Here is a 25,822-nt window from a genome sequence, read left to right as displayed (position 1 = left end):
GACAGGTATGTCCACTATCACCACTGTTGGTCAACATAGTCCTAGAAGTCTATGTCTCAAAAATCAGACAATGAAAAGAAATAAAAACCATCCAAATCAGAAAAGAAGTCAAACTCTGACTCATTGCAAGTAACAAGATACTCTGTGGAAAACCCAAAAGACTCCACCCCAAAACTGCTAGAACTGATACAGGAATTCAGTAAAGTGTCAGGATATAAAATGAATGCACAGAAATCAGTTGCATTTCTATACACTAACAATGAGACAGAAGAGAAATTAACGAGTCAATCCCATTTACCAAAAACCAAAAGATACCTAGGAATAAGCCTAACTGAAGAGGCAAAGATCTATACTCAGAAACCTATAGAACACTCATGAATGAAACTGAAGAAGACACAAAGAAATGGAAAAACGTTTCCTGATCATGGATTAGAAGAACAAATATTGTTAAAATGTCTATGCTACATAGAGCAATCTATACATTCAGTGCAATCCTTATCAAAATACCATCAACTTTTTTCACAGGACTGGTACAAATAATCCGAAAATTTGTATGGAATCAGAAAGTCCCCAAACAGCCAGAGGAAAGCTAAAAAAGAAAACTACAGCTGGTGGCATCACAATGCCAGATTTCAAGCTCTATTACCAAGCTGTAATCATCAAGACAGTATGATGCTGGCACAAAAGCAGACACAAAGATCAATGGAACAGAACAGAGAACCCAGAAGTGGACCCTCAACTCTATGATCAACTAATCTTTAACAAACAAGGAAAGGATATCCAATGGGAAAAAAAAAAAAACAATCCCTTCAACAAATGGTGTTTGGAAAATTGCATAGCCACATGTAGAAGAATGAAACTGGACCATTTTCTTACACCATACACAAAGATAAACCCAAAATGGATGAAAGGCCTAAATGTGAGATAGGAATCCATCAAAATCCTAGAAGAAAACACAGGGAGCAACCTCTGTGACTTCAGCTGCAGCCACTTCTTGCTAGACATGTCTCCAATGGTGAGGGAAAGAAAGGCAACAATGAATTACTGGGACTTCATCAAGATAAAAAGCTTTTGCACAGCAAAGGAAACACTGACAAAACTAAAAGAGAACTGACAGATGGGAGAAGATATGTGCAAAAGTTTTAATAGATAAAGGGTTAGTGCCCATAATCTATAAAGAACTTACCAAACTCAACACCCCAAAAATAAATGATCCAGTCAAGAAATGGACAGAAGACATGAAGAGAAACTTCTCCAAAGAAGACATACAAATGGCCAATAGACACATGAAAAAATGCTCAACATCACTTGGCATCAGGGAAATACAAATTAAAACCACAATGAGATGCCACCTCACACCAGTCAGAATGGCTAAAATTAACAAGTCAGGAAACAACAAATGTTGACGAGGATGTGGAGAAACAGGAACCCTCTTAACACTGTTGGTGGGAATGCAAGCTGGTATAGCCACTCTGGAAAACGGTATGGCGGTTCCTCAAGAACTTAAAAATAGAGCTTTCCTATGACCCAGCAATTGCACTAATAGGTATTTACCCCAAAGATACAAATGTAGTGATCCAAAGGGGCACATGCACCCCAATGTTTTTGGCAGCAATGTCCACAATAGCCAATCTATGGAAAGACCCCGGATGTCTATCAACAGATGAATGGATAAAGAAGATGAGGGGTATATATATATATATATATATATATATATATATATATATATACACATAATGGAATATTACTCAGCCATCAAAAAATTAAATCTTGCCATTTGCAATGACATGGATGGAACTAGAGGGTATTACACTAAGCAAACTATGTCAATCAGAGAAAGACAATTATCATACAATTGCACTCATATATGAAATTTCAGAAACAAAACAGAGCATCATACGGGAAGGCAGGGAAAAATAAAACAAGACAAAATCAGAGAGGGAGACAAACCATAAGAGAGTCTTAACAATAGGAAACAAACTGAGGGTTACTGGAGGGGAGGGGTTGGGGGATCGGGTAACTGGGTGATGAGCATTAAATAGGGCACGTGATGTAATGATCACTGGGTGTTATATACAACTCTTGAATCACTGAACTCTATCTCTGAAACGAATAAAACATTATATGTTAATTAACTGGATTTAAATAAATTTTTTTTTAAAAAGAAGAAAAAGCAGCAGCAGTTGCCACCACTGCCTAAGCCCTGAGCTAAAGTACAACTACAGTAATCATGTGATCTTTGCACACTTCCATGTCTCCCAATATGTCCCTTCCTTATGAGGAATACTGAATTTACAGTATTCTCAGCTAGTCTCTGACCAACTCTTGACAGATACTAGAATTGAAAGATTGACAGAATGTCAGGTATCAGAGAGGTGGCAGGTTAACTATACACAGGGAGGGAGGATTTGTTTAGCATTCCGACATATCATACCACATGTTATTGCCTAAATGTCACACTTGTCTTCTAAGGACTCAAAAGAAATCTTGGGATACACTAAAAAGATACTTAAAAAACATATTTTAAATTTATGAAAGAAAAGCATGCTTATGTCAGAAAATTTAGAAAAACACCATTCATGTGTTTTTATGTGAACTCCAAATTTGGGTGTACATAAAGTTAACAACCTCTTGGAAGTGAAGAGAAGGAAAAAAGGCCATTGTAGCTAGGATAGCAAGAATGAGGGAAAGAATGATATAATATGAGGTTAAAGAGGTATGATGAAGCTTAAAGGTGAAAGAGGGTCTTATAAATAGTATTAAGCCATTAAAGTTTTTGTATGTACTTGCTTTGTTTTAGGGAGATCATAGGTAATGGGATATGTAATTGGCACCATCAAATTTACACGTAGGAAAATACACTCTAGCTTTAATGTAAAAAACAGCCTGGAATTATGTAAGCATGGACACTGTTAAATCAATTAAGAGAAGATTACCACAGTCTTAAGTGAGAAATAAAGGAACTAGATGGAGGCAGAAAAGAGGAAAGTGGGCAAATTCAAGAAAGATTTAAGAACTACAATGGTCAGGATGTAGGGATGGATTTGTGAAGGAAAGGAAGGTGTCATGGTTGAATTCCAGGTTTCTAACTTGCATAATCCAATAGATCTGATGGTGCCATTCACTGAGATAGAAAACACTACAGTGGGACAAAGTTTTAGGGGGGAAAATCGTGCTTTCTTATTTAATTTTAGACATAATCATTTTGAAGAAGGTATCTACACCAAACAATAATCTTTTGTTTGCCACCATATTTACTCTCTACCTTTCAATGTATAGCTTATCTGTATCAACAGGCAACCTCACCTGCTAGCTTCTCTTGGGTTCAGTCAAGAGAAGGGAACCCTGGCCGGTGATCCGACTTGAAAGTAGGGTGAAGTATTTATTCCCTTGGCTCCCTCTCTGTGAGGTTGTCTTGGTCTGTGTCCTTCAATAGAAGATATCATTTCAAAACAGTCTCTTCTTTGTAACTCTCTACTGGGTATGAGTAACTACTTCCTTTTACTCATTCTGGTTAACAGCCTTATTTCTTAACATTCTCTATATTTCAACCCTTTGAAAATAAACCTTCTTTGAATGATCTTAAGTTGAATGTGCCACTTGTTTCCTGACAGATGAGAGACACATCCAGAGAATGTGTTAAATACAAAATTTAGAGGAGAAGTTTGGGCAAGAGACATGTATCAATGAGTCTTCTGCATATAGGTGATATAGGTATGGGTGAGATCACTTATGAAAAAAGTAGAACATGAGAAAAGGAAAGGCTCTTGGACAAAAACTTGAGATTTGGCAACATTTGGCAGTAAGAACTAGATGGAACTCAAATATTGGACAAGGATAACACTTAAGGCCAAGGGAGAATGAATGGAGTTAAGAAGTTTGAAGATTCATGTGTTGCCGGAAAGGAGTAGGTATATTAAATTTACTAAGTTAACAATGCATAGTGAGACATTTTATTGCTATAGTGCACTAAATACTTTACAGAGAACCAATAAGATGGTAACTACCTTAATCAATATAACCTCCTTACAACAACCATAAGAGCATATTATTATGGCAACGCTCCTTAAAATATTAAAGAACTTGCCATAACCATATAATTGAAAACAGAAGACAGACAGACAGACAGACAGACACACACACACACACACATACCCCTCTACCTCTATCTTCATCCTTAAGGGAGGCATATACAAGAATGTTTACTGTAGCATTCTATAAGAACAAAACACTAGAAATAATCCAAAATGTCCATCCCATCAGGTAAATGAATAAACTATATTACAGTCAATAGTGTAATATAATAGCAGTTGAAATAAACTAGAATGAAATAACTCAACACAGATAAATCTGAGACACATAATGTTCAGTGAAAACAGAAGGCTGATAAACATTTATATAAAAGTTGAGACGTGTAATAAAACACTGTATATTATCTATGAATATATCAAAACACAGTAACTACATAGAAATGACCTCTTTTTATGGTCATGAAGGAGTAACTGGAGCAAACTTACCCTGTGACTATGAACAATTACAAAACTGAACAAAATATATGAAGTGGAGCCACTGTGGAAAACAGTATGAAGCTTTCTCAAAAATTTAAAAATGGGAACTGCCTTATGATCTCAATCGCACTACTGCATATTTACACAAAAAATACAAAAACACTAATTGAAAGGGATACATGCACCCCTATGTTTATAGCAGCATTATTTACATTAGCCAAGATATGGAAGCAGCCCAAGTATCCATAAACTGATGAATGGATAAAGAAGATGTGGTACATACATACAATGGAATATTACTCAGCCATAAAAAATAATGAAATCTTACCACTTGCAACAATGTGAATGGAGCTAGAGAGTATTAAGCTAAGCGAAATAAGTCAGAGAAAGACAATGCCATATGATTTCACTCATACGTGGAATTTAAGAAACAAAACAGAGGAAAAAATGAGAGCGAGTCAAACAAAGAAACAGATTCTTAATTCTAGAGAACAAACTGATGGTTGGGAAGAGGGCAAAGGATGGGTTAAACAGGTGATGGGGATTAAGCAGTGTACTTGTTGAGATGAACACAGGGTGATGTATGGCACTGTTAACTTATTTTATTGTACACCTGAAACTAATATAACACTGTATGTTAACTAATTGGGATTAAAATAAAAACTTAAATGGATATATAGATAGGTATGGATACAGATAAAAATATATGAATCAAATGTTTTCAGATGCTGAATATTAAATAGTGCAGGACTGTGATCTCCAAAAAATAAAGCAAATTAGGTGATCCCTAAAACTGCCCAGCTTTCGGAGTAAAGGCTATTTCCAGACTATGAGTACAAAAGCAGGGGAACCCAAACAGTCCAAAAGATTTCAGCTAAAGAGTCAGAAATAAGTACAGGGGCAAGATAAAGCACCTAGAAGTTGTAAGATAATTCCAAAAAGAAGGCATCAGTGCAGGAAAGAGCTTCAGAAACCACCCAAAGATCTGCTTCAGCTTTGCTGAGTATCAGCCTGTAACTGCACAGAGTAAAAATCCAAAAAGTGTAACAAGAATGACCAGGACATTGTAATGGACCTACAAGGAAGTTAACCCCCTGCCAGAATGAAGCCCAATTCTCTTTAAAGAAAGAAAACAGGGGCGCCTGGGTGGCTCAGTCGGTTAAGCATCTGCCTGTGGCTCAGGTCATGATCCCAGGGTCCTGGCATCGAGCCCCATGTCGGGCTCCCTGCTCAGTGGGGAGTCTGCTTCTCTCTCTCCCCCCGCTGCTTCCCCACTGCTTATGCTCGTTCACTCTTTCTCTCTCACATAAATAAGTAAAAGAGATTTTGTTTTTTGGATAGTCATAATATGCCCTCTACTCATACTTACACAGGGAGTTAAAGAGAAGCAAAGGAAGCAATTCTTCAACACCCTAGGTTTTAAGCTGCGTTCTACTAGGAAAGATTTTGAAATCTGCTACATAAAAAACAACACGTCATGCTATCTTCTCCCAGTAGATACATAAAAGAACAGGCTCAGAAAAGAAACTATATACTACCATAACAAAAACAACTTTTTTTTTCTGATTTAAAAAGAAATTCCCTTGATTAAAAAAAAAATCTATCTCTATATATATAGTAATTTTTATTTTCTTTTATCCTATTATGTTAGTCAACAAATAGTACTTAATTAGGTTTTGATATAGTGTTCCATGATTCATTGTTTCCATGTAACACCCAGTGCTCCATGCAATACGTGCCCTCCTTAATACCCATCATCGGGCTAACCCATCGCCCACTTAAAATCCATTATTGGGCTAACCCATGCTCCACCCACCTCCCCTCCAAGGCCCTCAGTTTGTTTCCCAGAGTCTGTATTCTCTCATGGTTCGTCTCCCCCTCTGATTTCCGCCCCTTCATTTTTCCCTTCCTTCTCCTAACGTCCTCCATGCTATACCTTATGTTCCACAAATAAGTGAAACCATACGATAATTGTCTTTCTCTGCTTGACTTATTTCACTTAGCATAATCCCCTCCAGTTCTGTCCATGTTGATGCAAATGGTGGGTATTCATCCTTTCTGATGGCTGAGTAATATTCTGTTGTATATATGGACCACATCTTCTTTATCCATTCGTCTGTTGAAGGGCATCTGGGCTCCTTCCAGTTTGGCCATTGTGGACGTTGCTGCTGTGAACATTGGGGTGCATGCGTCCCTTCTTTTCACTACATCTGTGTCTTTGGGGTAAATACCCAGTAGTGCAATTCCAGGGCCATAGGGTAGCTCTATTTTTAACTTTTTGAGGGACCTCCGCACCGTTTTCCAGAGTGGCTGTACTAACTTACTTTCCCACCACCAGCGTAAGAAAGTTCCCCTTTCTCCACATCCCCTCCAACGTTTGTTGTTTCCTGCCTTGTTAATTTCTGCCATTCTAACTGGCATAAAGTGGTATCTCAAATATGGTTTTGATTTGAATTTCCCTGATGGCTAATGATGTCGAACATTTTTTCACGTGTCTGTTAGCTATTTGTATGTCTTCTTTGGAGAAGTGTCTGTTCGTGTCTTCTGCTCATTTTGTGACTGGATTATTTGTTTTTTGGGTGTTGAGTTTGAGAAATTCTTTATAGATCTTGGACACCTGTCCTTCATCTGTAGTGTCATTTGCAAATATCTTCTCCCACTCTGTGGGCTGCCTCTTTGTTTTGTTGACTGTTCCTTTGCTGTGCAGAAGCTTTTTATCTTGATGAAGTCCCAGTAGTTCATTTTTGCTTTTGTTTCCCTTGCCTTTGGGAGACGTGTCTTGAAAGAAGTTGCTGTGGCTGATGTTGAAGAGGTTACTGCCTATGCTCTCCTCTAGGATTTTGATGGATTCCTGTCTCACATTAAGGTCTTTCATCCATTTAGAGCTTACCTTTGTGTATGGTGTAAGAGAATGGTTGAGCTTCATTCTTCTGTATATAGCTGTCCAATTTTCCAAGCACCATTTATTGAAGAGACTGTCTTTTTTCCATCAGATATTTTTTCCTGCTCCGTCGAAGATTAGTTGACCATAGAGTTGAGGGTCCATATCTGGGCTCTCTCTTCTGTTCCACTGATCTATGTGTCTGTTTTTGTGCCAGTACCATGCTGCACTGGTGATCACAGCTTTGTAACATAGCTTGAAATCAGGCAACGTGACGCCCCCAGCTTTGTTTTTCTTTTTGATCATGTCCTTGGTGATTCTGGGTCTTTTCTGTTTCCATACCAATTTTAGGATTGTTTGTTCCAGCACTTTGAAAAATGCCATTGGTATTTTGATGGGGATGACGCTGAAATTACAGATTGCTCTGAGCAGCATAGACATTTTAACAATGTTTATTCTTCTGATCCATGGGCATGGAATGTTTTTCCATCTTTTTGTGTCTTCTTCAATGTCTTTCATCAGTGTTCTGTAGTTTCTAGAGTATAGAGCATTTACCTCTTTGGTTAGGTTTATTCCAAGGTATCATAAGACCTTTTTGGTACTATTGTAAGTGGAATCGATTCCCTAATTTCTCTTTCTACAGTTGCATTGTTAGTGTATAGGAAAGCAACTGATTTCTGTGCATTGATTTTGTATCCTGCCACATTGCTGAGTTGCTGCATGAGTTCTAGTATTTTGGGGGTGGAGTCTTTTGGGTTTTCCACCTAAAGTATCATGTCGTCTGCGAAGTGAAAGAGTTTGACTTCTTCTCTGCCGATTTGAATACCTTTTTTCCCTTTTTGTTGTCTGATTGCTGTTGCTGGGACTTCTAGTACTATGTTGAATAATAGTGGCGAGAGTGGGCATCCTTGTCGTGTTCCTGATGTGAAGGGAAAGGCTCTCAGCTTTTCCCCAATGAGACTGATATTTGCTGTGGGCTTTTCATAGATGGTTTTTATGAAATTGCAGAATGTACCCTCTATCCCTACACTCGGAAGAGTTTTAATCAGGAATGGATGCTGTATTTTGTCAAATGCTTTTTCTGCGTCAATTGACAGGACCATATTGTTCTCTTCTCTTATTAATGTGTTCTGTCACACTGATTGAATTGCGAATGTTGAACCACCCATGCATCCCAGGGATGAATCCTACCTGGTCGTGATGGATAATCCTTTTAATGTACTGTTGGATCCTATTAGCTACGATCTTGTTGTGGATTTTGGCGTCCATATTCATCAGGGATATCGGTCTGTAATTCTCCGTTTTGATGGGGTCTTTGCCTGGTTTTGGGATCAAGGTAATGCTGGCCTTGTAGAATGAGTTTGGAAGTTTTCCTTCTGTTTCTATTTTTTGAAACAGCTTCAGGAGAATAGGTACTATTTCTTCTCTGAATGTTTGGTAGAATTCCCCTGGGAATCCATCAGGCCCTGGACTCTTGTTTTTTGGGAAGTCTTTGATCACTGCTCCAATCTCATTACTGGTTGTTGGTCTACTGAGGTGGTCAGTTCCTTCCTGTTTCAGTCTTGGTAGTTTATAGGTTACCAGGAAGGCATCCATTTCTTCCAGGTTGCTTAATTTATTGGCATGTAGTTGTCGATAATAATTTCTAGTAATTTCTTCTGTTTCCTTGATGTTAGTTGTGATCTCTCCCCTTTCATTCATAATTTTATTAATTTGGGTCCTTTCTCTTTTCTTTTGGATGAGTCTGGCCAGTGGTTTATCGATCTTATTAATTCTTCCAGAGAACCAGCTTCTAGTTTTGTTGATCTGCTCTACTGTATTTCTGGTTTCTAATTCATTGATCTCTGCTCTAATCTTAATTATTTCTTTTCAAGTGCATAGCTTAGCCTTCTTTGTTGTTCCTTATCCAGTTCTTCAAGGTATAAAGATAGATTGTGTATTCTGGATTTTTCTGTTCTTTTGAGTGACTGTTAGATGGCTGTGTATTTCCCCCTTAGGACCGCCTTTGCAGCACCCCATAGGTTTTGGACCTATGTGTTTCTGTCTCATTGGTTTCCATACTTTAAGTTCTTCTTTGATTTCCTGGTTGACCCAAACATTCCTAAGCAGGATGGTCTTTAGCTTCCAAGTGTTTGAATTCCTTCCAAATTTTTTCTTGTGATTGAGTTCCATTTTCAAAGCACTGGGGTCTGAGAATATGCAGGGAATAATCTCAGTCTTTTGGTATCGGTCGAGACCTGATTTGTGACCCAATATGTGGTCTATTCTGGAGAAAGTTCCATATGCGTTCGAGAAGAATGAGTATTCTGTTGTTTTAGGGTGGAATGTTCTGTTATATATCTATGAGGTCCATCTGGTCCAGTGTGTCATTCAAAGCTCTTGTTTCTTTGTTGATTTTCTGCTTAGATGATCTGTCTATTCTTGAGAGTGGAGTGTTGAGGTCCCCTACTATTTACGTATTATAATCAATATGTCTCTTTATTTTGGTTAACAGTTGGCTTATGTAGTTGGGTGCTCCCATGTTGGGGGCATAGATAATTATAATTGTTAGGTTTTCTTGTTGGGCAGACCCTTTAAGGATGATATAGTGTCCTTCTGTATATCTAACTACCATCTTTAGCTTAAAATGTAATTTGTCTCATAAGAAAATTGCTACCCCATCTTTCTTTTGAGATCGGTTGGCATGATAAATTGTTCTCCATCCCTTCACTTTCAGTCTGGATGTATCTTTAGGTTCAAAATAAGTCTCTTGTAGACAGCATATGGATGGGTCATGTCTTTTTTTTTTTTTTTGATTTAAAAACAAATTCCCTTTACCAAAATATATATATATATATATATATATATATATATATATATATATATATATATATATATTTTTTTTTTTTTTTTAATTTTCAAAAAAGAAAGAAAAGTTCAGATACATACCAAGGTAATATTCATAATATCCAGCTTCCATTTAAAAAACAAACAAAAAGATCACTGGACATGCCAAGAAGCAGAGAAATGTAACTTATATCTAGGCGAAAAACAAGTCAATAGAAAGACCTAGAAAAGACTAAGACAATGGAGCTAACAGATGAGGACATTAAAACCAAACATAATGATGAGAAATTAAGATATTTTTAAGAAGAACTAAACGTCTAGATTTGAAAAAATATAAAATCTGAAATAGAAAGTTCTCTGGATTACACACTGCAGATTAGAAAATTAGCAAAAAACTTCCACAGGGAGAAAACTAAAGTCTACAGATCAGAGAAAGAAAATGAAACCCAAGGAAGATAAAAGGGCAGAAAATTTATTTGAAGAAATAATTGCTGAAATCTTCCCTCATCTGAGGAAGGAAACAGACATCCAGATCCAGGAGGCACAGAGAACACCTACCAAAATCAACAAAAGCAGACCGACACCAAGACATGTTGTATTTAAATTGGCAAAAATATAGTGATAAAGAAAATACCTTAAAAGCAGGCAAGACAAAAGAAATCCTTAACTTACAAGGTAAAATCCGTAAGGCCAGCTGTAGATTTCTCAGCAGAAACCCGACAAGCCAGAAGAAAGTGGCATGATATAGTCAATGTGCTGAATGGGAAGAATCTGCAGCCAAGAATACTTTATCAAGCATGATTATCAGTCAGGATAAAAGGAGAGACAAGGAATTTCCCAGACAACAATAACTAAAGGAGTTTGTGACCACTAAACCAGCCCTGCCAGAAATATTAAAGGGGACTCTTTGAGTGGAAGGGATAGACCAAAAGTAACAGTACAAAGGAAGGAAACACAAAAGCAGTAAAAATGAATATTTCTGTAAAAATCAGTCAAGGTACTCATTAAAAAAAAAGACATAAAATATAACAACATACACCAAAATGGTGGGGAAGAGAAGAGAAAAGAATGGATTCAAACTTGAACAACCATCAACTTTACAGACTGCTATTTGCAGAAGAGGTAATATACAAACCTAATGGTAACCATATATCAAAAACCACTAATAAATACGCAAAGAATAAAGAGAAAGAAATCCAAATATATCACTAAAGAATATCAGCAAAACATGAAAGACAAAAAGATCAGAGAAAATCTCCAGAAACAACCACAAAACAAGTAATAAAATGGCAATCAATATGTATATATCAATACTTACTTTGAATGTAAATGGACTAAACACTCTCATCAAAAAGACACACAGTGTCAAAATGTATAAAAAAACAAGACTCAAATTTATGTTGCCTACAGTAGACACATTTCGGACCTAAAGAACCATGCAGATTGAAAGTGAAGGGATGGAGAAACAGTTATCACGCAAATGGATGTCAAAAGAAAGCCAGGGTAGCAATACTTATATCAGACAAACCACACTTTGAAATAAAGACTGTAACAAGAGACAAAGAAGAGCACTATATAATATTAAAGGGGACAATCCAACAGGAAGATATAACAATTGTAAATACTTACGCACACAACGTGGGAGGACCCAAATATATAAAACAGTTAATAACAAACATAAAGAAACTCATTGATGATAATACAGTAATAGGGGAGTTTAACACCCCGCTTGCATCAATGCACAGGTCATCTAAACAGAAAATCAACAACAAAACAATGGCTCTGAATGACACGATGGATAGATGGACTTAACAGATAATAGTCAGAACATTCCATGCTGAAAGAGCAGGATACATATTCTTTTCAAGTGCATATGAACATTCTCCACAACAGATCACATATTAGGTCATAAAACAGGCCTCGACAAATACAGTAAGACTGAAATCATATGACGCACCTTTCCTGACAACAACACTATGAAATTAGAAGTCAACCACAAGAAAAAATCTAGAGAGATCACAAATACATGGAGGTTAAAAATGTTACTAAACAATGAATGGGTCAACAAGGAAATCAAAGAAAAAAAAATACATGGAAATAAATGAAAATCAAAGCACAAAGGTCCAGAATCATTCAGATGCAACAAAAGCAGTCCTAAGAGTAAAGTATATAGCAATACAGGTCAACTTCAAGAAGGAAAAATCTCAAACAAACTAACCTAACACTGAAAGGAGATAGAGCTACAAATGAAGCCTAAAGCCATCAGAAGGAAGAAAATAATAAAGATTAGGGCAGAAATAATTAATATAGAAACTAAAAACAAAACAAAACCAATAGAAGAGATCTATAAAACCAGGAGCTGCTTTGAAAAAATTAATAAAATTGATAAACCTCTAGCCAGACTTATCAAAAAGGGAAAGGAACCCAAATAAATAAAATCACCAATGAGAAAGGAGATATAACAACCAACTACAGAGAAATACAATTCTAAGAAAATATTATGAAAAACTATATGCCAACAAATTAGACAATCGAGAAGAAATGGATAAATTCCTATAAATGTTATTAATTACCAAAAGTGAAACAGGATGAAATCGAAAGCTTGAACAGACCAATAACCAGCAAAGAAATCAAATCATTACCCAAACAAGTCCCAATAAACGAAAGTCCAGGGCCAGATGGCTTCCCAGGGTAATTCTACCAAACACTTAGAGAAGAGTTAATACCAATTCTTCTCAAACGATTCCAAAAAATAAGAGAAGGAATGAAAACTCCAAATTCATTTTATGAGGCCAGCATTACCCTGATTCTAAAACCAGATAGACATCATTAAAAACGAGAACTACAAGCCAATACCGTTCATGAAGACAGATGCAAAAATTCTCAATAACATACTAGCAAACCGAATTCAACAGTAAATTAAAAAAATCATTCATCACAATCAAGTGGGATTTATTCCTGGGTTGCAAGGGTGGTTCTACATTCACAAATGAATCAACCTGATATGACACATCAATAAAAGAAAGGATAAAAACCATATGATCATTTCAATAGATGTAGAAAAAGCATCTGACAAAGTACAATATCCATTCATGATAAAAAGCCCTCAATAAAGTTAGGTTTAGAGGGAACATACCCAGCATAATGAAGGCTATACATGAAAAACCCACAGGTAATATCATCCTAACTGGGGAAAAACAGAGCTTTTCCACTACTGTCAGAAATAAGACAGGGATGTCCACTCTTACCACTGTTATTTAACATAGTACTGGAAGTCCTAGCCACAGCAATCAGATAATGAAAAGAAATTAAAGGAATTCAGATCAGCAAGAGAAGAGGTCAAACTTTCACTCTTTGCAGGTAAGATACTATATATAGAAAACCCAAAAGACTCACTCAAAACTACTAGAACTGATAGACCAATTCAGTAAAGTCACAGGACACAAAATCAACATACAGATATCTGTTGTATTTCTACAGGCCAGTAATGAAGCAGCAGAAAGAGAAATTAAGGAATCAGTTCCATTTATAATTGCACCAAAAACCATAATAAGATACCTAGGAATAAACCTAACCAAAGAGGTAAAAGATCTATCCTCTGAAAACTATAAAACAATGGTGATAGAAATTAGAGAAAAAAGAAATGGACAGACATTCCATGCTCATGGATTGAAGAACAAATATTGTTAAAATGTCTATATTACCCAAAACTATCTACAGATTCAGTGCAATCCCTATCAAAATAACACTGGCATTTTTCATAGAGCTGGAACAAAGAATCCTAAAATTTGTATGGAATGATAAAAGACCTTGAATAGCCAAAGCAATCTTGAAAAGGAATGCTGGAGGCATCACAATTCCGGACCTCAAGCTATATTACAAAGCTGTAGTGATCAAGACATATGGTACTGGCATAAAAACAAACACACAGATCAATGGAACAAAACAAAAAACCCAGAAATGAATCCACAATTATATGGTCAATTAATCTCGATAAAACAGGAAAGACTATCCAATGGGAAAAAGTCAAATCTCTTCAACAAATGGTGCTGGGAAAACTGGACAGCAACGTGCAAAAGAATGAAACTGGACTACTTTCTTATACCATATACAAAAATAAACTGAAAATGGATTGAAGACCTAAATGTGAGACCTAAAAATATAAAACTCCTAGAAGATAAACAAGCAGTAACTTCTTTGATTCAGCCATAGCAACTTCTTCCTAGATATGTCTCCTGAGGCAAGGCAAACAAAAGGAAAAATATACTTTTAGGATTACATTAAAATAAAAAGCTCTGCACAGTGAAAGAAACCATCAACAAAACTGAAAGGCAGCCTACAGTATGGGAGAAGATATATGGAAACGACATAGCTAATAAAGGGTTAGTATCCAAAATATATAAAGCACTTAGGAAACTCAACACCCAAAAACCAGATAAGCCAATTTAAAAAATGGGCAGAAGACATGAAGAAGACATTTTCCCAAAGAAGACATCAAGATGGCCAAGACACATGAAAAGATGCTCAGTATCACTGATCATTAGGGAAATGCAAATCAAAACTACAATAAGATATCATCGCACACCTGTCAGAATGGCTAAAATCAACAACACAAGAAACAACAGGTGTTGGTGAGGATGTGGAGAAAAGGGAACCCTCTTGCACTGTTGATGGGCATGTAAACTGGTGCAGCCACTCTGGAAAACAGTATGGAGGTTCCTCAAAAAGTTAAAAATAGGACTACCCTACAATGCAGCAATTATACTAGTAGGTATTTACCCAAAGTATACAAAAATACTAATTCAAAGGAATACATGCACCCTGATGTTTATACCAACATTATCTACACTAGCCAAATTATGGAAACAGTCTAATTGTCCACTGACTAACTTATGGATAAAGATGAGGGGTATATATACAAGTGAATATTACTCAGACTTAAAAAAGAAAGAAATCTTGCCATTTGCAAGGACATGGATGGAGCTAGAGAGTATTATGGTAAATGAAATAAATCAGTCAAAAAAAGACAAATAGCTTATGATTTTACTCATATGTGGAATTCAAAGAAACAAAACAAACAAGCAAAGGGAAAAGAAAGAGAGACAAACCAAGAAACAGACTGTCAACGACAGAGAACAAACTGATAGTTACTAGAAGGGAGGTGGAGTGGGGGATGGGTTAAATAGGTGATGGGGATTAAGAGTGCACTTGTAATGAGCACTGGGTGATGTATGGAAGTGTTGAATCACTATATTGTACACCTGAAACTAGTATTACACTGTATGTTAACTAACTGGAATTTATTTTTTTATTTTAATGGTTTTTTATTATATTATGTTAGTCACCATACAGTACATCCCTGGTTTCTGATGTAAAGTTCGATGATTCATTAGTTGGGTATAACACCCAGTGCACCATGCTATACATGACCTCCTTAGTACCCATCACCAGTCTATCCCATTCCCCCATCCCCCTCCCCTCTGAAGCCCTCAGTTTGTTTCTCATAGTCCATAGTCTCTCATGCTTCGTTCCCCCTTCTGATTACCCCCCTTTCTTTAACCCTTTCTTCCCCTACCGATCTTCCTAGTTCTTATGTTCCATAGATGAGAGAAATCATGTTAATTGTCTTTCTCTGCTTGACTTATTTCACTTAGCATTATCTCCTCCAGTGCCGTCCATGTTGCAGCAAATGTTGAGAACTCGTTCTTTCTGATAGCTGAGTAATATTCCATTGTATATATGGACCACAGCTTCTTAATCCAGTCATCTGTTGAAGGGCATCTCGGTTCCTTCCTCGATTTAGCTATTAACTAAGTGGAATTTAAATTAAAACTTAAAAAAAATTATGTATGGTTAAGCTATGCCATGCTTTAAGTACTGATGGGGGGAAAATGAAGTCAACCTAGATCTTTCTCTTTCGAAATGTAAGGAAAAGTAAAAACTTTTTTCAAATCAAAAAATAAAAGTTCACTGAAAGACCTACATTATTAGGAATGCTAAAGAAAGTTCTTCAGGCAGAAAAATGACACCAGATGGCATCACAGATCAATACAAAGGAAGGCAGAGTGTTGGGATGAATAAATGTACAGTAAATTTAAAATACATTTTTCTCAGGTGCTGGGGTGGCTCAGTTGGTTACTTAACCAACTGCCTTCAGCTCAGGTCGTGATCTCAGCGTCCTGAGATCAAGTCCCACATCAGGCTCCCTGCTCAGTGGGGAGTGTGCTTCTCCCTCTTCCTCTGCCCCTCCCCCTGCTCCTTCTCTCTCTCGCTCGCTCACTCTCTCAAATAAAAAAAAATACATTTTTCTCTTCATTCTTAAATTTCTTCAAAAGATAACTACTTAAAGCACATACAATAATGGAGTACTGGGGTTTATAACATATTGTAGAAGTAAAATGACAACAACAGCACAAAGTATGAGAAGAGGTAAACAGTACATGGTGCAGTAGTATAACATCTGAAGTTAAATGTGGTAATTTAAGCGCATCTTGTAAAGCCTAGAGAAGCCACCAAAAAAGAAATTTCAAGTAACGATGACTCATAAGCCAACAGTTGAGAAAAAATGCAATATTAGATAATGTCAGAAATATTATCAGAGATAAAGAGACATAATAAGGATGTCAATCCATCAAAAAACCATAAGCATCATAGGTATATATACATGCAATAGCAGACTTTCCAACTACAGGAAGCAAAATCTTTCAGAACTCAGAGTACAAAGAGACAAAGGTCCCTACACTAAAAATCAATTGTATTTCTATATATTGGCAACAAAAAATTGTAAACTGAACTTAAAAAATTATTTACAGTTGCATCAAAAACATGAAAATATTATGAGTACAGTTAACCAAATATGTGAAAATGTAATCACTGAAAACTAAAAAATGGCACTGAAAGAAATTTACAACTATCCAGAAACTGACTGATAAATTCCATGCAATTTCAATCAAAACTTCCTCATGCTTTCTTTTTTTTTGTGGGCGTTTACAATATGATCTAAATCACACAGAAGTGCAAAGGTGCTAGTATAGCCTAACAATTTCGAAAACAAAAAACAAAACACAAAGCTGGAAGACTCATACTACCAAATTTCAAAGCTTACTATAAAGCTATAGTAATCAAGTCAATGTATTAGCCTAAGGATAGACCTATAGATAAAAGTCCAGAAAGACTCATAAATAAATGTTCAACTGACTTTCAATAAAGATGCAAATCTAATTTAGTAAGGAAAGAATAGTTTTTTTCAACACATGATTCTGGGACAATGGACTAGCTATATGGAAAAAAAACTTTCACCTTTACTTCAAACCACACACAAAAATTCACTTCAAATGAATCACAGACCTAACCATAAAAAATAAAATTTAGAGGGGTGCATGGATGGCTCAGTTGGTTAAGTGTCCAACTCTTGATTTTGGCTCAGCTCATGATCTCAGGGTTGTGAGATCAAGCCCACATGGGCTCTGCATTGGGCATAGAGCCTGCTTAAGATTCTCTCTCTCCCTCTCCCTCTGCCCCCACTCTCTCTCTCCCTCTCTAAATAAATAAATAAATGAATAAAATAAAATTTAGAAATTTCTGGGGAAAAAAGGGAGAAAATTCATAATCTTGGGTAAGCTTTCTTCGGTCATAAAAAGCACAAAACACTAAAACAAAAGAATAAACCTGAAGTTAAAATGTTCTATTTCTTAAAAAACACTGACAATGAAAAGTCGGGCAAAAGACCAGGAGAAAATATTTGCAATAAATATATATCTGACAAAGTACTTGCATCCATAATACATAACAGAATTCTTAAAATTCAATAATAAAATGCATGGGAATGAGAAAGTGAGGATAGTGGTTTCCTCCGGGAGCAAAGGAAAAATCTAGGGAACACTGATTTAACTATGTTAATTTCTTTAAAAATTGCTGAGTAGTGGGTACGTGGACTTTCGTTATAATTTGATTCTTTGCTTCATGTTTAAAATATTTATAATTTAAAAATTAAAAGTTAACACTAAACCCAAAGAGAAAGTTTAATTCGTATTACTCCATGAAATTATCACAGTCACCAGGACATTTAATGGAGGATTTTCGCCCATATCTTATTCATCTATGTTTATTTGACGTTAAGCATAAGGACATACAAACATATAAAGTTGAAGAAAAGAAAAAGATTCAGTTAGATTTCTAGTTTTCTACTATCCATTCCTACTTGGATGTTTAAATGTTTCCTTCATCACTTCAAACAACTCACTAAAAAGAGTTCACTGATCTTTCCTCATACTGTAGATTCAGGCCCCTCTGTTCTCTTTGATAGTTCCATCACATTACAAGTCAAAAGGACAGTGTATTAGTTAGGAGCACAAGCTCTAGAGCCAAAATGCCTGGGTTCAAAATCTTGATTATGACTCAACAATTGCCTAACCTTGGGCAAGTTAATTAATCTCTCTGTGCTTCAGGATAAATGTTAAATACATGTAAGATACTTAGAGCTTAACCTGGCAAATAATCATGTTCAATAAATGTTAAGCATTCTTTCTTATTTTCTTTTTGCTGCTATAACTATTAATTCAACTATGTCCTGACTTATCTTTGTCTCTTCCTTTGTTACACCTAGTATAAAAGAAAGTACTTAGTCTTGTTGCTTGTTCCCAGAACAATCTGACCTCTCTCTCCCTATATCTCTGGTCATCAGCACTGAAGATCTAGATATAGCTTTCTTCCTACAGGCCTTCCTTTTCTTCATTTTCTCTCCATTCCAATCTATGATACACTATTGTCAGATTAATCTTTATCCCCTTTCATAAAATCCCCTTTCCTATAGCAGGAATAGCTCTATAAGGTTTTGTAAAAGGAAAAAAAAGTATTTCACAGTGGGTTCTGAATCAATCACTAGAATAAAAAGTATGGTGGGAGAAAGTCTCAAGGTTGAGTTTTAATCATACAAATATTAAAGGAAGCTAAATTTATTACTATGAATGTAACAAAGACATATTACAAATTGCCTTTGAGTAGCATCAGTAGTTCCCTATTGCATTAGCAAACACTCCTAATATGGTTTGAGTTTGAGATTTGATTTACCTTAAAATCACCAGTCTTTTTTGAGTAATCACCTCTTTGGACCCTAGTCTGTTTTGTTATAAATAAAATATTATACAAATGCCATCAATCTATGCTCCCAGACCCTAGAAGGTAACACTAATTAAGCACAACATTCTTTCCTGATGAGCCCAGGGTAGGCTGAGTTATACAAAAAATTAATACCAATGGAGGAACTGGCAGAGATGAACCTATGTGTCATTTTGAACTAAGCTCTGGAGTTTCTCCTAATTTTAAAAGTCTGTGAATCTATTCTAAAGCTATGCAAATCTATATAAAACTCTTCTAATCTAAAATTTAGTAATACTTCTATTTTCATTTATAATTCATTTGATTATACTTCTAGAAATCTAGAAAGCGTTATGAAATCTTTTGTAAAAATTTGTGTATAGTTTCAAAGTAATTTGTTTTGATATTTAAAACTGTATTTTTAAACAAATTGTTGACACTTCATTATGAATTCATACTTGAGTGACAATGCATTTTGCAACACTACTAAAATGGGCCCAAAATTTGATATGGGCACACAAAAATTATACAGCTACTCTTTGAAAAGTAGTTCCTAGAAATTTTAAAATGACTTTTTTTTTTGGAAACATTTACCTTTTTTCTTCTTTTGCTCTCAGCTGTTCTTCCTGTCTCAAAACTTGAACCATTATAGATTCAAAAACTCCACTTGTCAAGCCTGCCAAACTTCGTGGTGTTGACCGACGCCTTGTTGAGGTACATGCAGTTCCCTTCTCATCCTCCAATCCATAATAGCCTCTAGATGTAACTGCTATCGTTGTCTTTTCTCTCAAGTGCCTTGGAGAAGAATAAGTCAATTCATAAGGTCAAATCTTCTGGGTAAGCAATAAACCCCATTCACCAGCATCTTAAGAATAATCTCTTTCGCTAACTATATAAAAAGTATATATTAAACCTTACTTAGCTATGCTCCAGATTTTTATCTGCCCTACATAATTTCTAATTTTCCTTACCCATATCATAAAATTAGTCTGAATGACAGACCCTTCCCTACATTTAAGAAATATATAAATCTTGGGGCGCCTGGGTGGCTCAGTTGGTTGGGCATCTGACTTCAGCTCAAGTCATGACCTTGGGGTCCTGGGATCAAGCCCCAGGTCAGGCTCCCCACTCAGCAGGGAGTCTGTTCTTCCCTCTACCTCTCCCTCTGTCCCTTCTGCTGCTTGCGCTCCCTCTTTCTCTCAAGTAAATTAAAAAATTAAAGAAAAAAAGAAATATATGAATCTTTCACATTAAAATTAAGAATTAAAAAACTGTCTCTTCAATGGAAAAAAAAAGTTTATTGTTTGCAAAATTAAATGCAGCTTATCTTTACGTTTCTTCATATATTTCATACTACCTGTAGGTATAGGAAAATGCACAATACCACAAAAACATTTTGGAAGAGAAAATTCATGGTACATAAACACTTTGAAGAAATTATAGACAAATGAAACATTACAATATATTAAGTACTACAATATGTAACTGCAAATTTGGAAACCTACAAAAGGTATATAAAAAGAATCTAGGAATCAAGACTCCCTTTTCAGTGTCACACAAATGTCTCCCTACCCTATAATATTCTATTAATGCACTAAGATATTAATCTAATACTCAGAAATACTGATAAAAAAGTTTCTCAGCAGTTTATTTAATTATCCATAAATCCCTTTAATGAATTTGAAATAACCATTTACACTGGAAAAAGAAACGTTAATCTTACCAAGTTTCTAAGTCTAAATTAAAACCTGACTTCTAAACTTCTATCTATAAATAGGGCTAATTATAAAAAGCATCAGGGAAAATATCTACTCTTCTACCTCTGTAAAATACGCTAGAACCTCTGAAGGTTGTGAACATGTTGTTTCTACAATGGCAAAATCAAGTCAATATCCCAAGTTAGCATTCAATATGCTGGATGAATTCTATGTAAATTAAAAGTTGACCCTGTAATCAAAATTTCCTGCTTTCCTATAGGCTTTCTTTAATACAAAATAGGCTAAGGTTCAATAAAACAAACCTTTATGGCACGAAATACAATCAAATGCCTTTCCATCCTGAATTTTGCATACTACGGTTCTGTAAACATAAATGTCCTTTTATACACAGATTAAACAATGTATACCACAACATGGAATAACATCCATCCATCAAAAGGAATTAGGAAGTCTGTACATACTCACTGTAAAAGATGTCCATATTACACTGCTGAATGTAAAACAGTTTCTGAATATATCTTTTAACCCAAAAGTAATGACATGTAAGTATATGTATGTGTAAACATACATAGTATGTATGTTTGCGTACAAATTCAAACTCTCACCTAGACTACTGCAATCTCTTCATGACAGGCATTCTGGCTTCTATTCTAATCTCCTTATAGTCTATACTTCATGTAGCAACCCAGGTCATCCTTTTAACAGGTAATCAGATCATGTCATTCCCCTGCTCTGTCTCCTCCAAAGCCTTTCATTACACTTAAAATCCAAAGTTCTGAAGGCCTAAAAGATCTAGTGCAGGATGACCGGTATCTACCTCTCCAGACCCCGTTTTCTACCACTCTGCTCATCGTAGCTCTTTGTGTCCTGGCCACAAAAGTCTCTGTATTATTGTCACACCAACACCAGCTTTGCCCTTGATCATCCTTATTCCTCATCTAAGGAACTTTCCCTTCAATATCTGTATGCTAGGCATTATCACTTCATCCAAATCTGTTCAAATGCCAGCATACCTGAGAGGACTTCCCTGACCATTATAACTAGTAAAGGATCCCCTGTCACTCTTTGTTCCCTTAGACACTTCTTTTTCTTCCTGTTTATCACTACATTATATTGTATAATTATTATTTGTCATTTTCCATCTCACCAGAATGAAAGCTCCAGGAAGATAAGGATTTTGTTTTGTTAATGGGTGTAACTTGAGAGCCTCAAACACCAATGCATTCAATATTTGTAAGGATACAGACCAAGCTGTTTATTTTTCATTTTAAATTTACATACATAAAATTTAAGTTGAAAAATTCCAGTCATCTATTTCCTCTGTAGGAAAATACCAATTGAACATTTGTTACTGACTACTTGGGCTTCATTTATCAGAGAATAAAATGCAATAAGATAAAAATAATTAAGTCTCACCTCCAAATAAGAATTGTCAGATAACTAATATACAATTAAAATAATACACTAAAATAACTCTCCCTTTCTAAAGTTCAAGGTTTTTTCCCTCTTACTTGGAATATTATTTTATAAAATCAGTCTGACAATAGTTTGAAAATAACAGATTGCTAACTATAAGCAAAAGCTAAGCAATAATTACAATTGACTCCTGGTGTTTTAGTTATCCTTTCTTTCTTTTTTTTTTTTTTTTGAAGCATAGAAGGTCTTTTCTGTATTGCTAATACATTCCAAATTTCAAAATTCAGAGGCTTAATTCTGTTTCAAATTATTAAAGTAGTAAAGAAGTGAGTTGATATTAAGCTTTACTTATGGCTAATAAATGTAGTAACACCACCCTCCCCCACTAAAAACAGATGTCTGAAAAGGTTTCCATTATTATGTGATTTTTTTTTTAAAGATTTATTTATTTATTTATTTGTTAGAGAGAGACAGCCAGCGAGAGAAGGAACACAAGGAGGGAGAGTGGGAGAAGAAGAAGCAGGCTCCTAGTGGTGGAGCCTGACGTGGGGCTCGATCCCATAACGCAGGGATCATGCCCTGAACCGAAGGCAGACGCTCAACGACTACACCACCCAGGCGCCCCTATTATGTGATTTTTTTTTTGTTTTTGTTGTCAAAATAATATAAATGTTCACGTATAAAAATTGTATCTGCACAATTAAAATTTGGAAACAATTACCTAATCTGTTTAAAAATATTCTAAATAAAGAGTTTCAGTCATTATTTTAACCCATTTATTGGGTTAATGCTGGAAAATTTAAATCCAAAAATAAATAAATAATAAAAAAAATTTTAGATGCAATTACAGCCCTCAGGATTCTGGCAAGATAAACTAAAAATGAGGTGATATTTAACGAAGAGACTATTCACAAATGTGTAGCCAAGGTTAAAGGAAAACTAGAAAGGGATAGTGAAGCACTCCTGGGCTAGCTAGTGAGCTATCATCACTCTATGCCCAAAAGGGGAAAAAGAAGGGATAGGTACTGGAACAAAGAAAGGTATAATTATAGAAGAGGGCCACAGAATGATGGAGCACAGTTACTGACAATCTGTAGCCCAGCAAAGAGAAAGCTGTTACAATATCCCAACCTTCTCTGTTCTCCTGTCAGTGCCTCCCACTTACTGAACCCAATCAGAAGCCAGAACACAAGGCAGACCAGCTGATGCAGTCCTTAGAAATCAGCCTCCGAGGACACAGAGCACATTGCACAAAGGTGGAGAATAGATTTGGAGGGATAAATGAAAACTATCCAGCAAAACAGAACCTTCGTATCAATCTTCAAGAGCAACTAACTGAAATTAGAGAAGACAACTCTTACTAGTGATTTTCAACAGATATTTTTGCCTGTTTGAGGGGGGCCTGGGTGGCTCAGTCAGTTAAGCATCTGCTCAGGTCATCTCAGGGTTTTAGGATCGAGACCCATATCGGGCTCCCTACTCAGCAGAGAGTCTGCTGCTCCTCTCTGTGCTCTCTCTCTCTCAAATAAATAAATCAATCTTAAACAAATTTTTTGCTTGCCAGTTTGATAAGCATCACAATGTAGTCAGCCTAGCTTACAGTGCCCTTCCACCTGGATTTATGCATCTTTATGAGCCCTGAACTACAACAGTCATTAACCAAGCACCAAAAATAAACTTAACATAAAACAGACCTTTCAAATAGCTCCATTGCCAAGTATTAAACCAAAATTTTCAAAACTAATTATCACAATGTGCTCACCCACACTGTTTTGTAACATTAATGTTAAAACTTATTTTTAAAATATGCTTAATCTCTCGAGTTTAAGTACCTAAATTATAACATTTTACAATATATAAAATATAATAGTACAGAATACGACTAAATGACTGATAAATAAATGTAGATACACTGAGGGCACATATTCAAAATACTTTCTTTTGGGAAACCAGATCACAAAAGTTTGGAAACCACTGCTCTCAGATTCAGCTGTATCAAATACCCAAAAAAGTTTTCAGAAAAAAGAAGTCTTCATACCTACAAAAAGTACTTTTGCATTTATCAGACTATGAAATTTATTTCTCACTTGATATTCTTTCGTTTTATTCTTCCAGTTGTTACTTATTCCCCCCACATTTTAAAAAAAAGATTTACTTATTTTAGAGAAAGTAAGGGTGGGGGAATGGGCAGAGGGAGAGTCTCAAGCAGACTCCACACTGAACGCAGAGCCCAGACAAGGTTCCATCTCATAACCACGAGATCACATCCTCACCAAAACCAAGAGTCCCACCCTTAACCAACTGTGCCACCCAGGCAGTCCCTCCCACCCCCACATTTTAAACTCATCACGTCACCCAGATCTCCAATCCCTTATTTGATTGCTTCATTTGCTCTAATATAATTCAGTGTCTTTTAGCTATTCATATAGACAAGTAGTTGGAACCCATCACACATGACAAACCTCTTAACCAGTTATCTGTCTCAGGCATTCCATTTCCTTCTTGCATCTCAGCCAAAAACTCCTTCATTCCTAATACCTCCACTACTAAGCACTGCAGGAAAAATCACCACCTTGTACTGTTACCTGTGTAACCAAACTGAGTTCAACCCCACCTAAGAGGACTTTTTAAAGGTCAACTCCCTCAATGATACTCCATAACAGCAATTTCAAAACATAATCATTATTCAAATGCTTCACCCCACTACCCATCATAACTTAGTAACTGACTTTCCCTACCACTTGTTTCACAGAGAAAATGGTAGGTTTTCTGCATTTTTTTTTTTAATTAGGCTCCACACTCAGCATGGAGCCCAATGCAGAGCTTGAACTCCCAACCCTGAAATCACCCAGGCACCCTGAAAAACTGGTAGTTTTTATGGAAGAGCTGCATGACTAGTTTTACGGAACAGCTCCCATTTCCTGTTTTTTGCAGAACAAAATTATCTAAATGCTACTTTAAATTGCAGTGAAAAAATGTGCTTCTCATTTCAGAATTCGTATTTCATTTATTACCTTCTGTAATTTCAACCTCTACGTGCTAGTTGTCTTTATCATACAAACATGTAAAAGTTTATCTTAAAAACCAACCATAACCATAGGTGGCTCAGTCAGTTAAGCACCAGACTCTTGGTTGTAGCTCAGGTCATAATCTCAGGGTACGAGATGAAGCCCTGAGACTGAAATCCTCTCTCCCTCCCACTGCTCCTCCCATTTGTACACGCCATCTAAAATAAATAAAATGTTTAAACAGCAACAACAACATTCCTTGTAAAGAGTGACATCTAAACTCCCAACCCATTTCATGTTTCATTCACACTCCAATCTGGCATTTGCCTGCACTTACACTACTGAAATCACTCTTCCCAAATGATCTCC

General features: G+C 36.0%; 1 protein-coding gene across 3 annotated transcripts in view; it reads right to left on the bottom strand.

Annotated features, from left to right (window-relative positions):
• BRD10 (bromodomain containing 10) overlaps positions 1-25,822 on the bottom strand; it is a 146,098-nt gene that overhangs the window by 101,057 nt on the left and 19,219 nt on the right. For 2 of the 3 annotated variants that reach the window (XM_087869660.1, XM_045780758.2), the window contains exon 2: positions 19,906-20,106. The exons of the other annotated variant lie outside the window; for it this stretch is intronic. In XM_087869660.1, coding sequence (XP_087725786.1) covers positions 19,906-20,106 — 201 coding nt within the window. The remainder of the gene's footprint in view (positions 1-19,905; positions 20,107-25,822) is intronic. 3 annotated transcript variants of the gene reach the window in all.

The sequence above is a fragment of the Ursus americanus genome, chromosome 18, assembly GCF_024610735.1.
Source record: "Ursus americanus isolate L20-20 chromosome 18, mUrsAme1.1.p, whole genome shotgun sequence".
NCBI lineage: Eukaryota > Metazoa > Chordata > Mammalia > Carnivora > Ursidae > Ursus > Ursus americanus.
The sequence above is the reverse complement of the archived record's forward strand: the minus strand, read 5'-3'. Positions and strand labels throughout refer to the sequence as shown.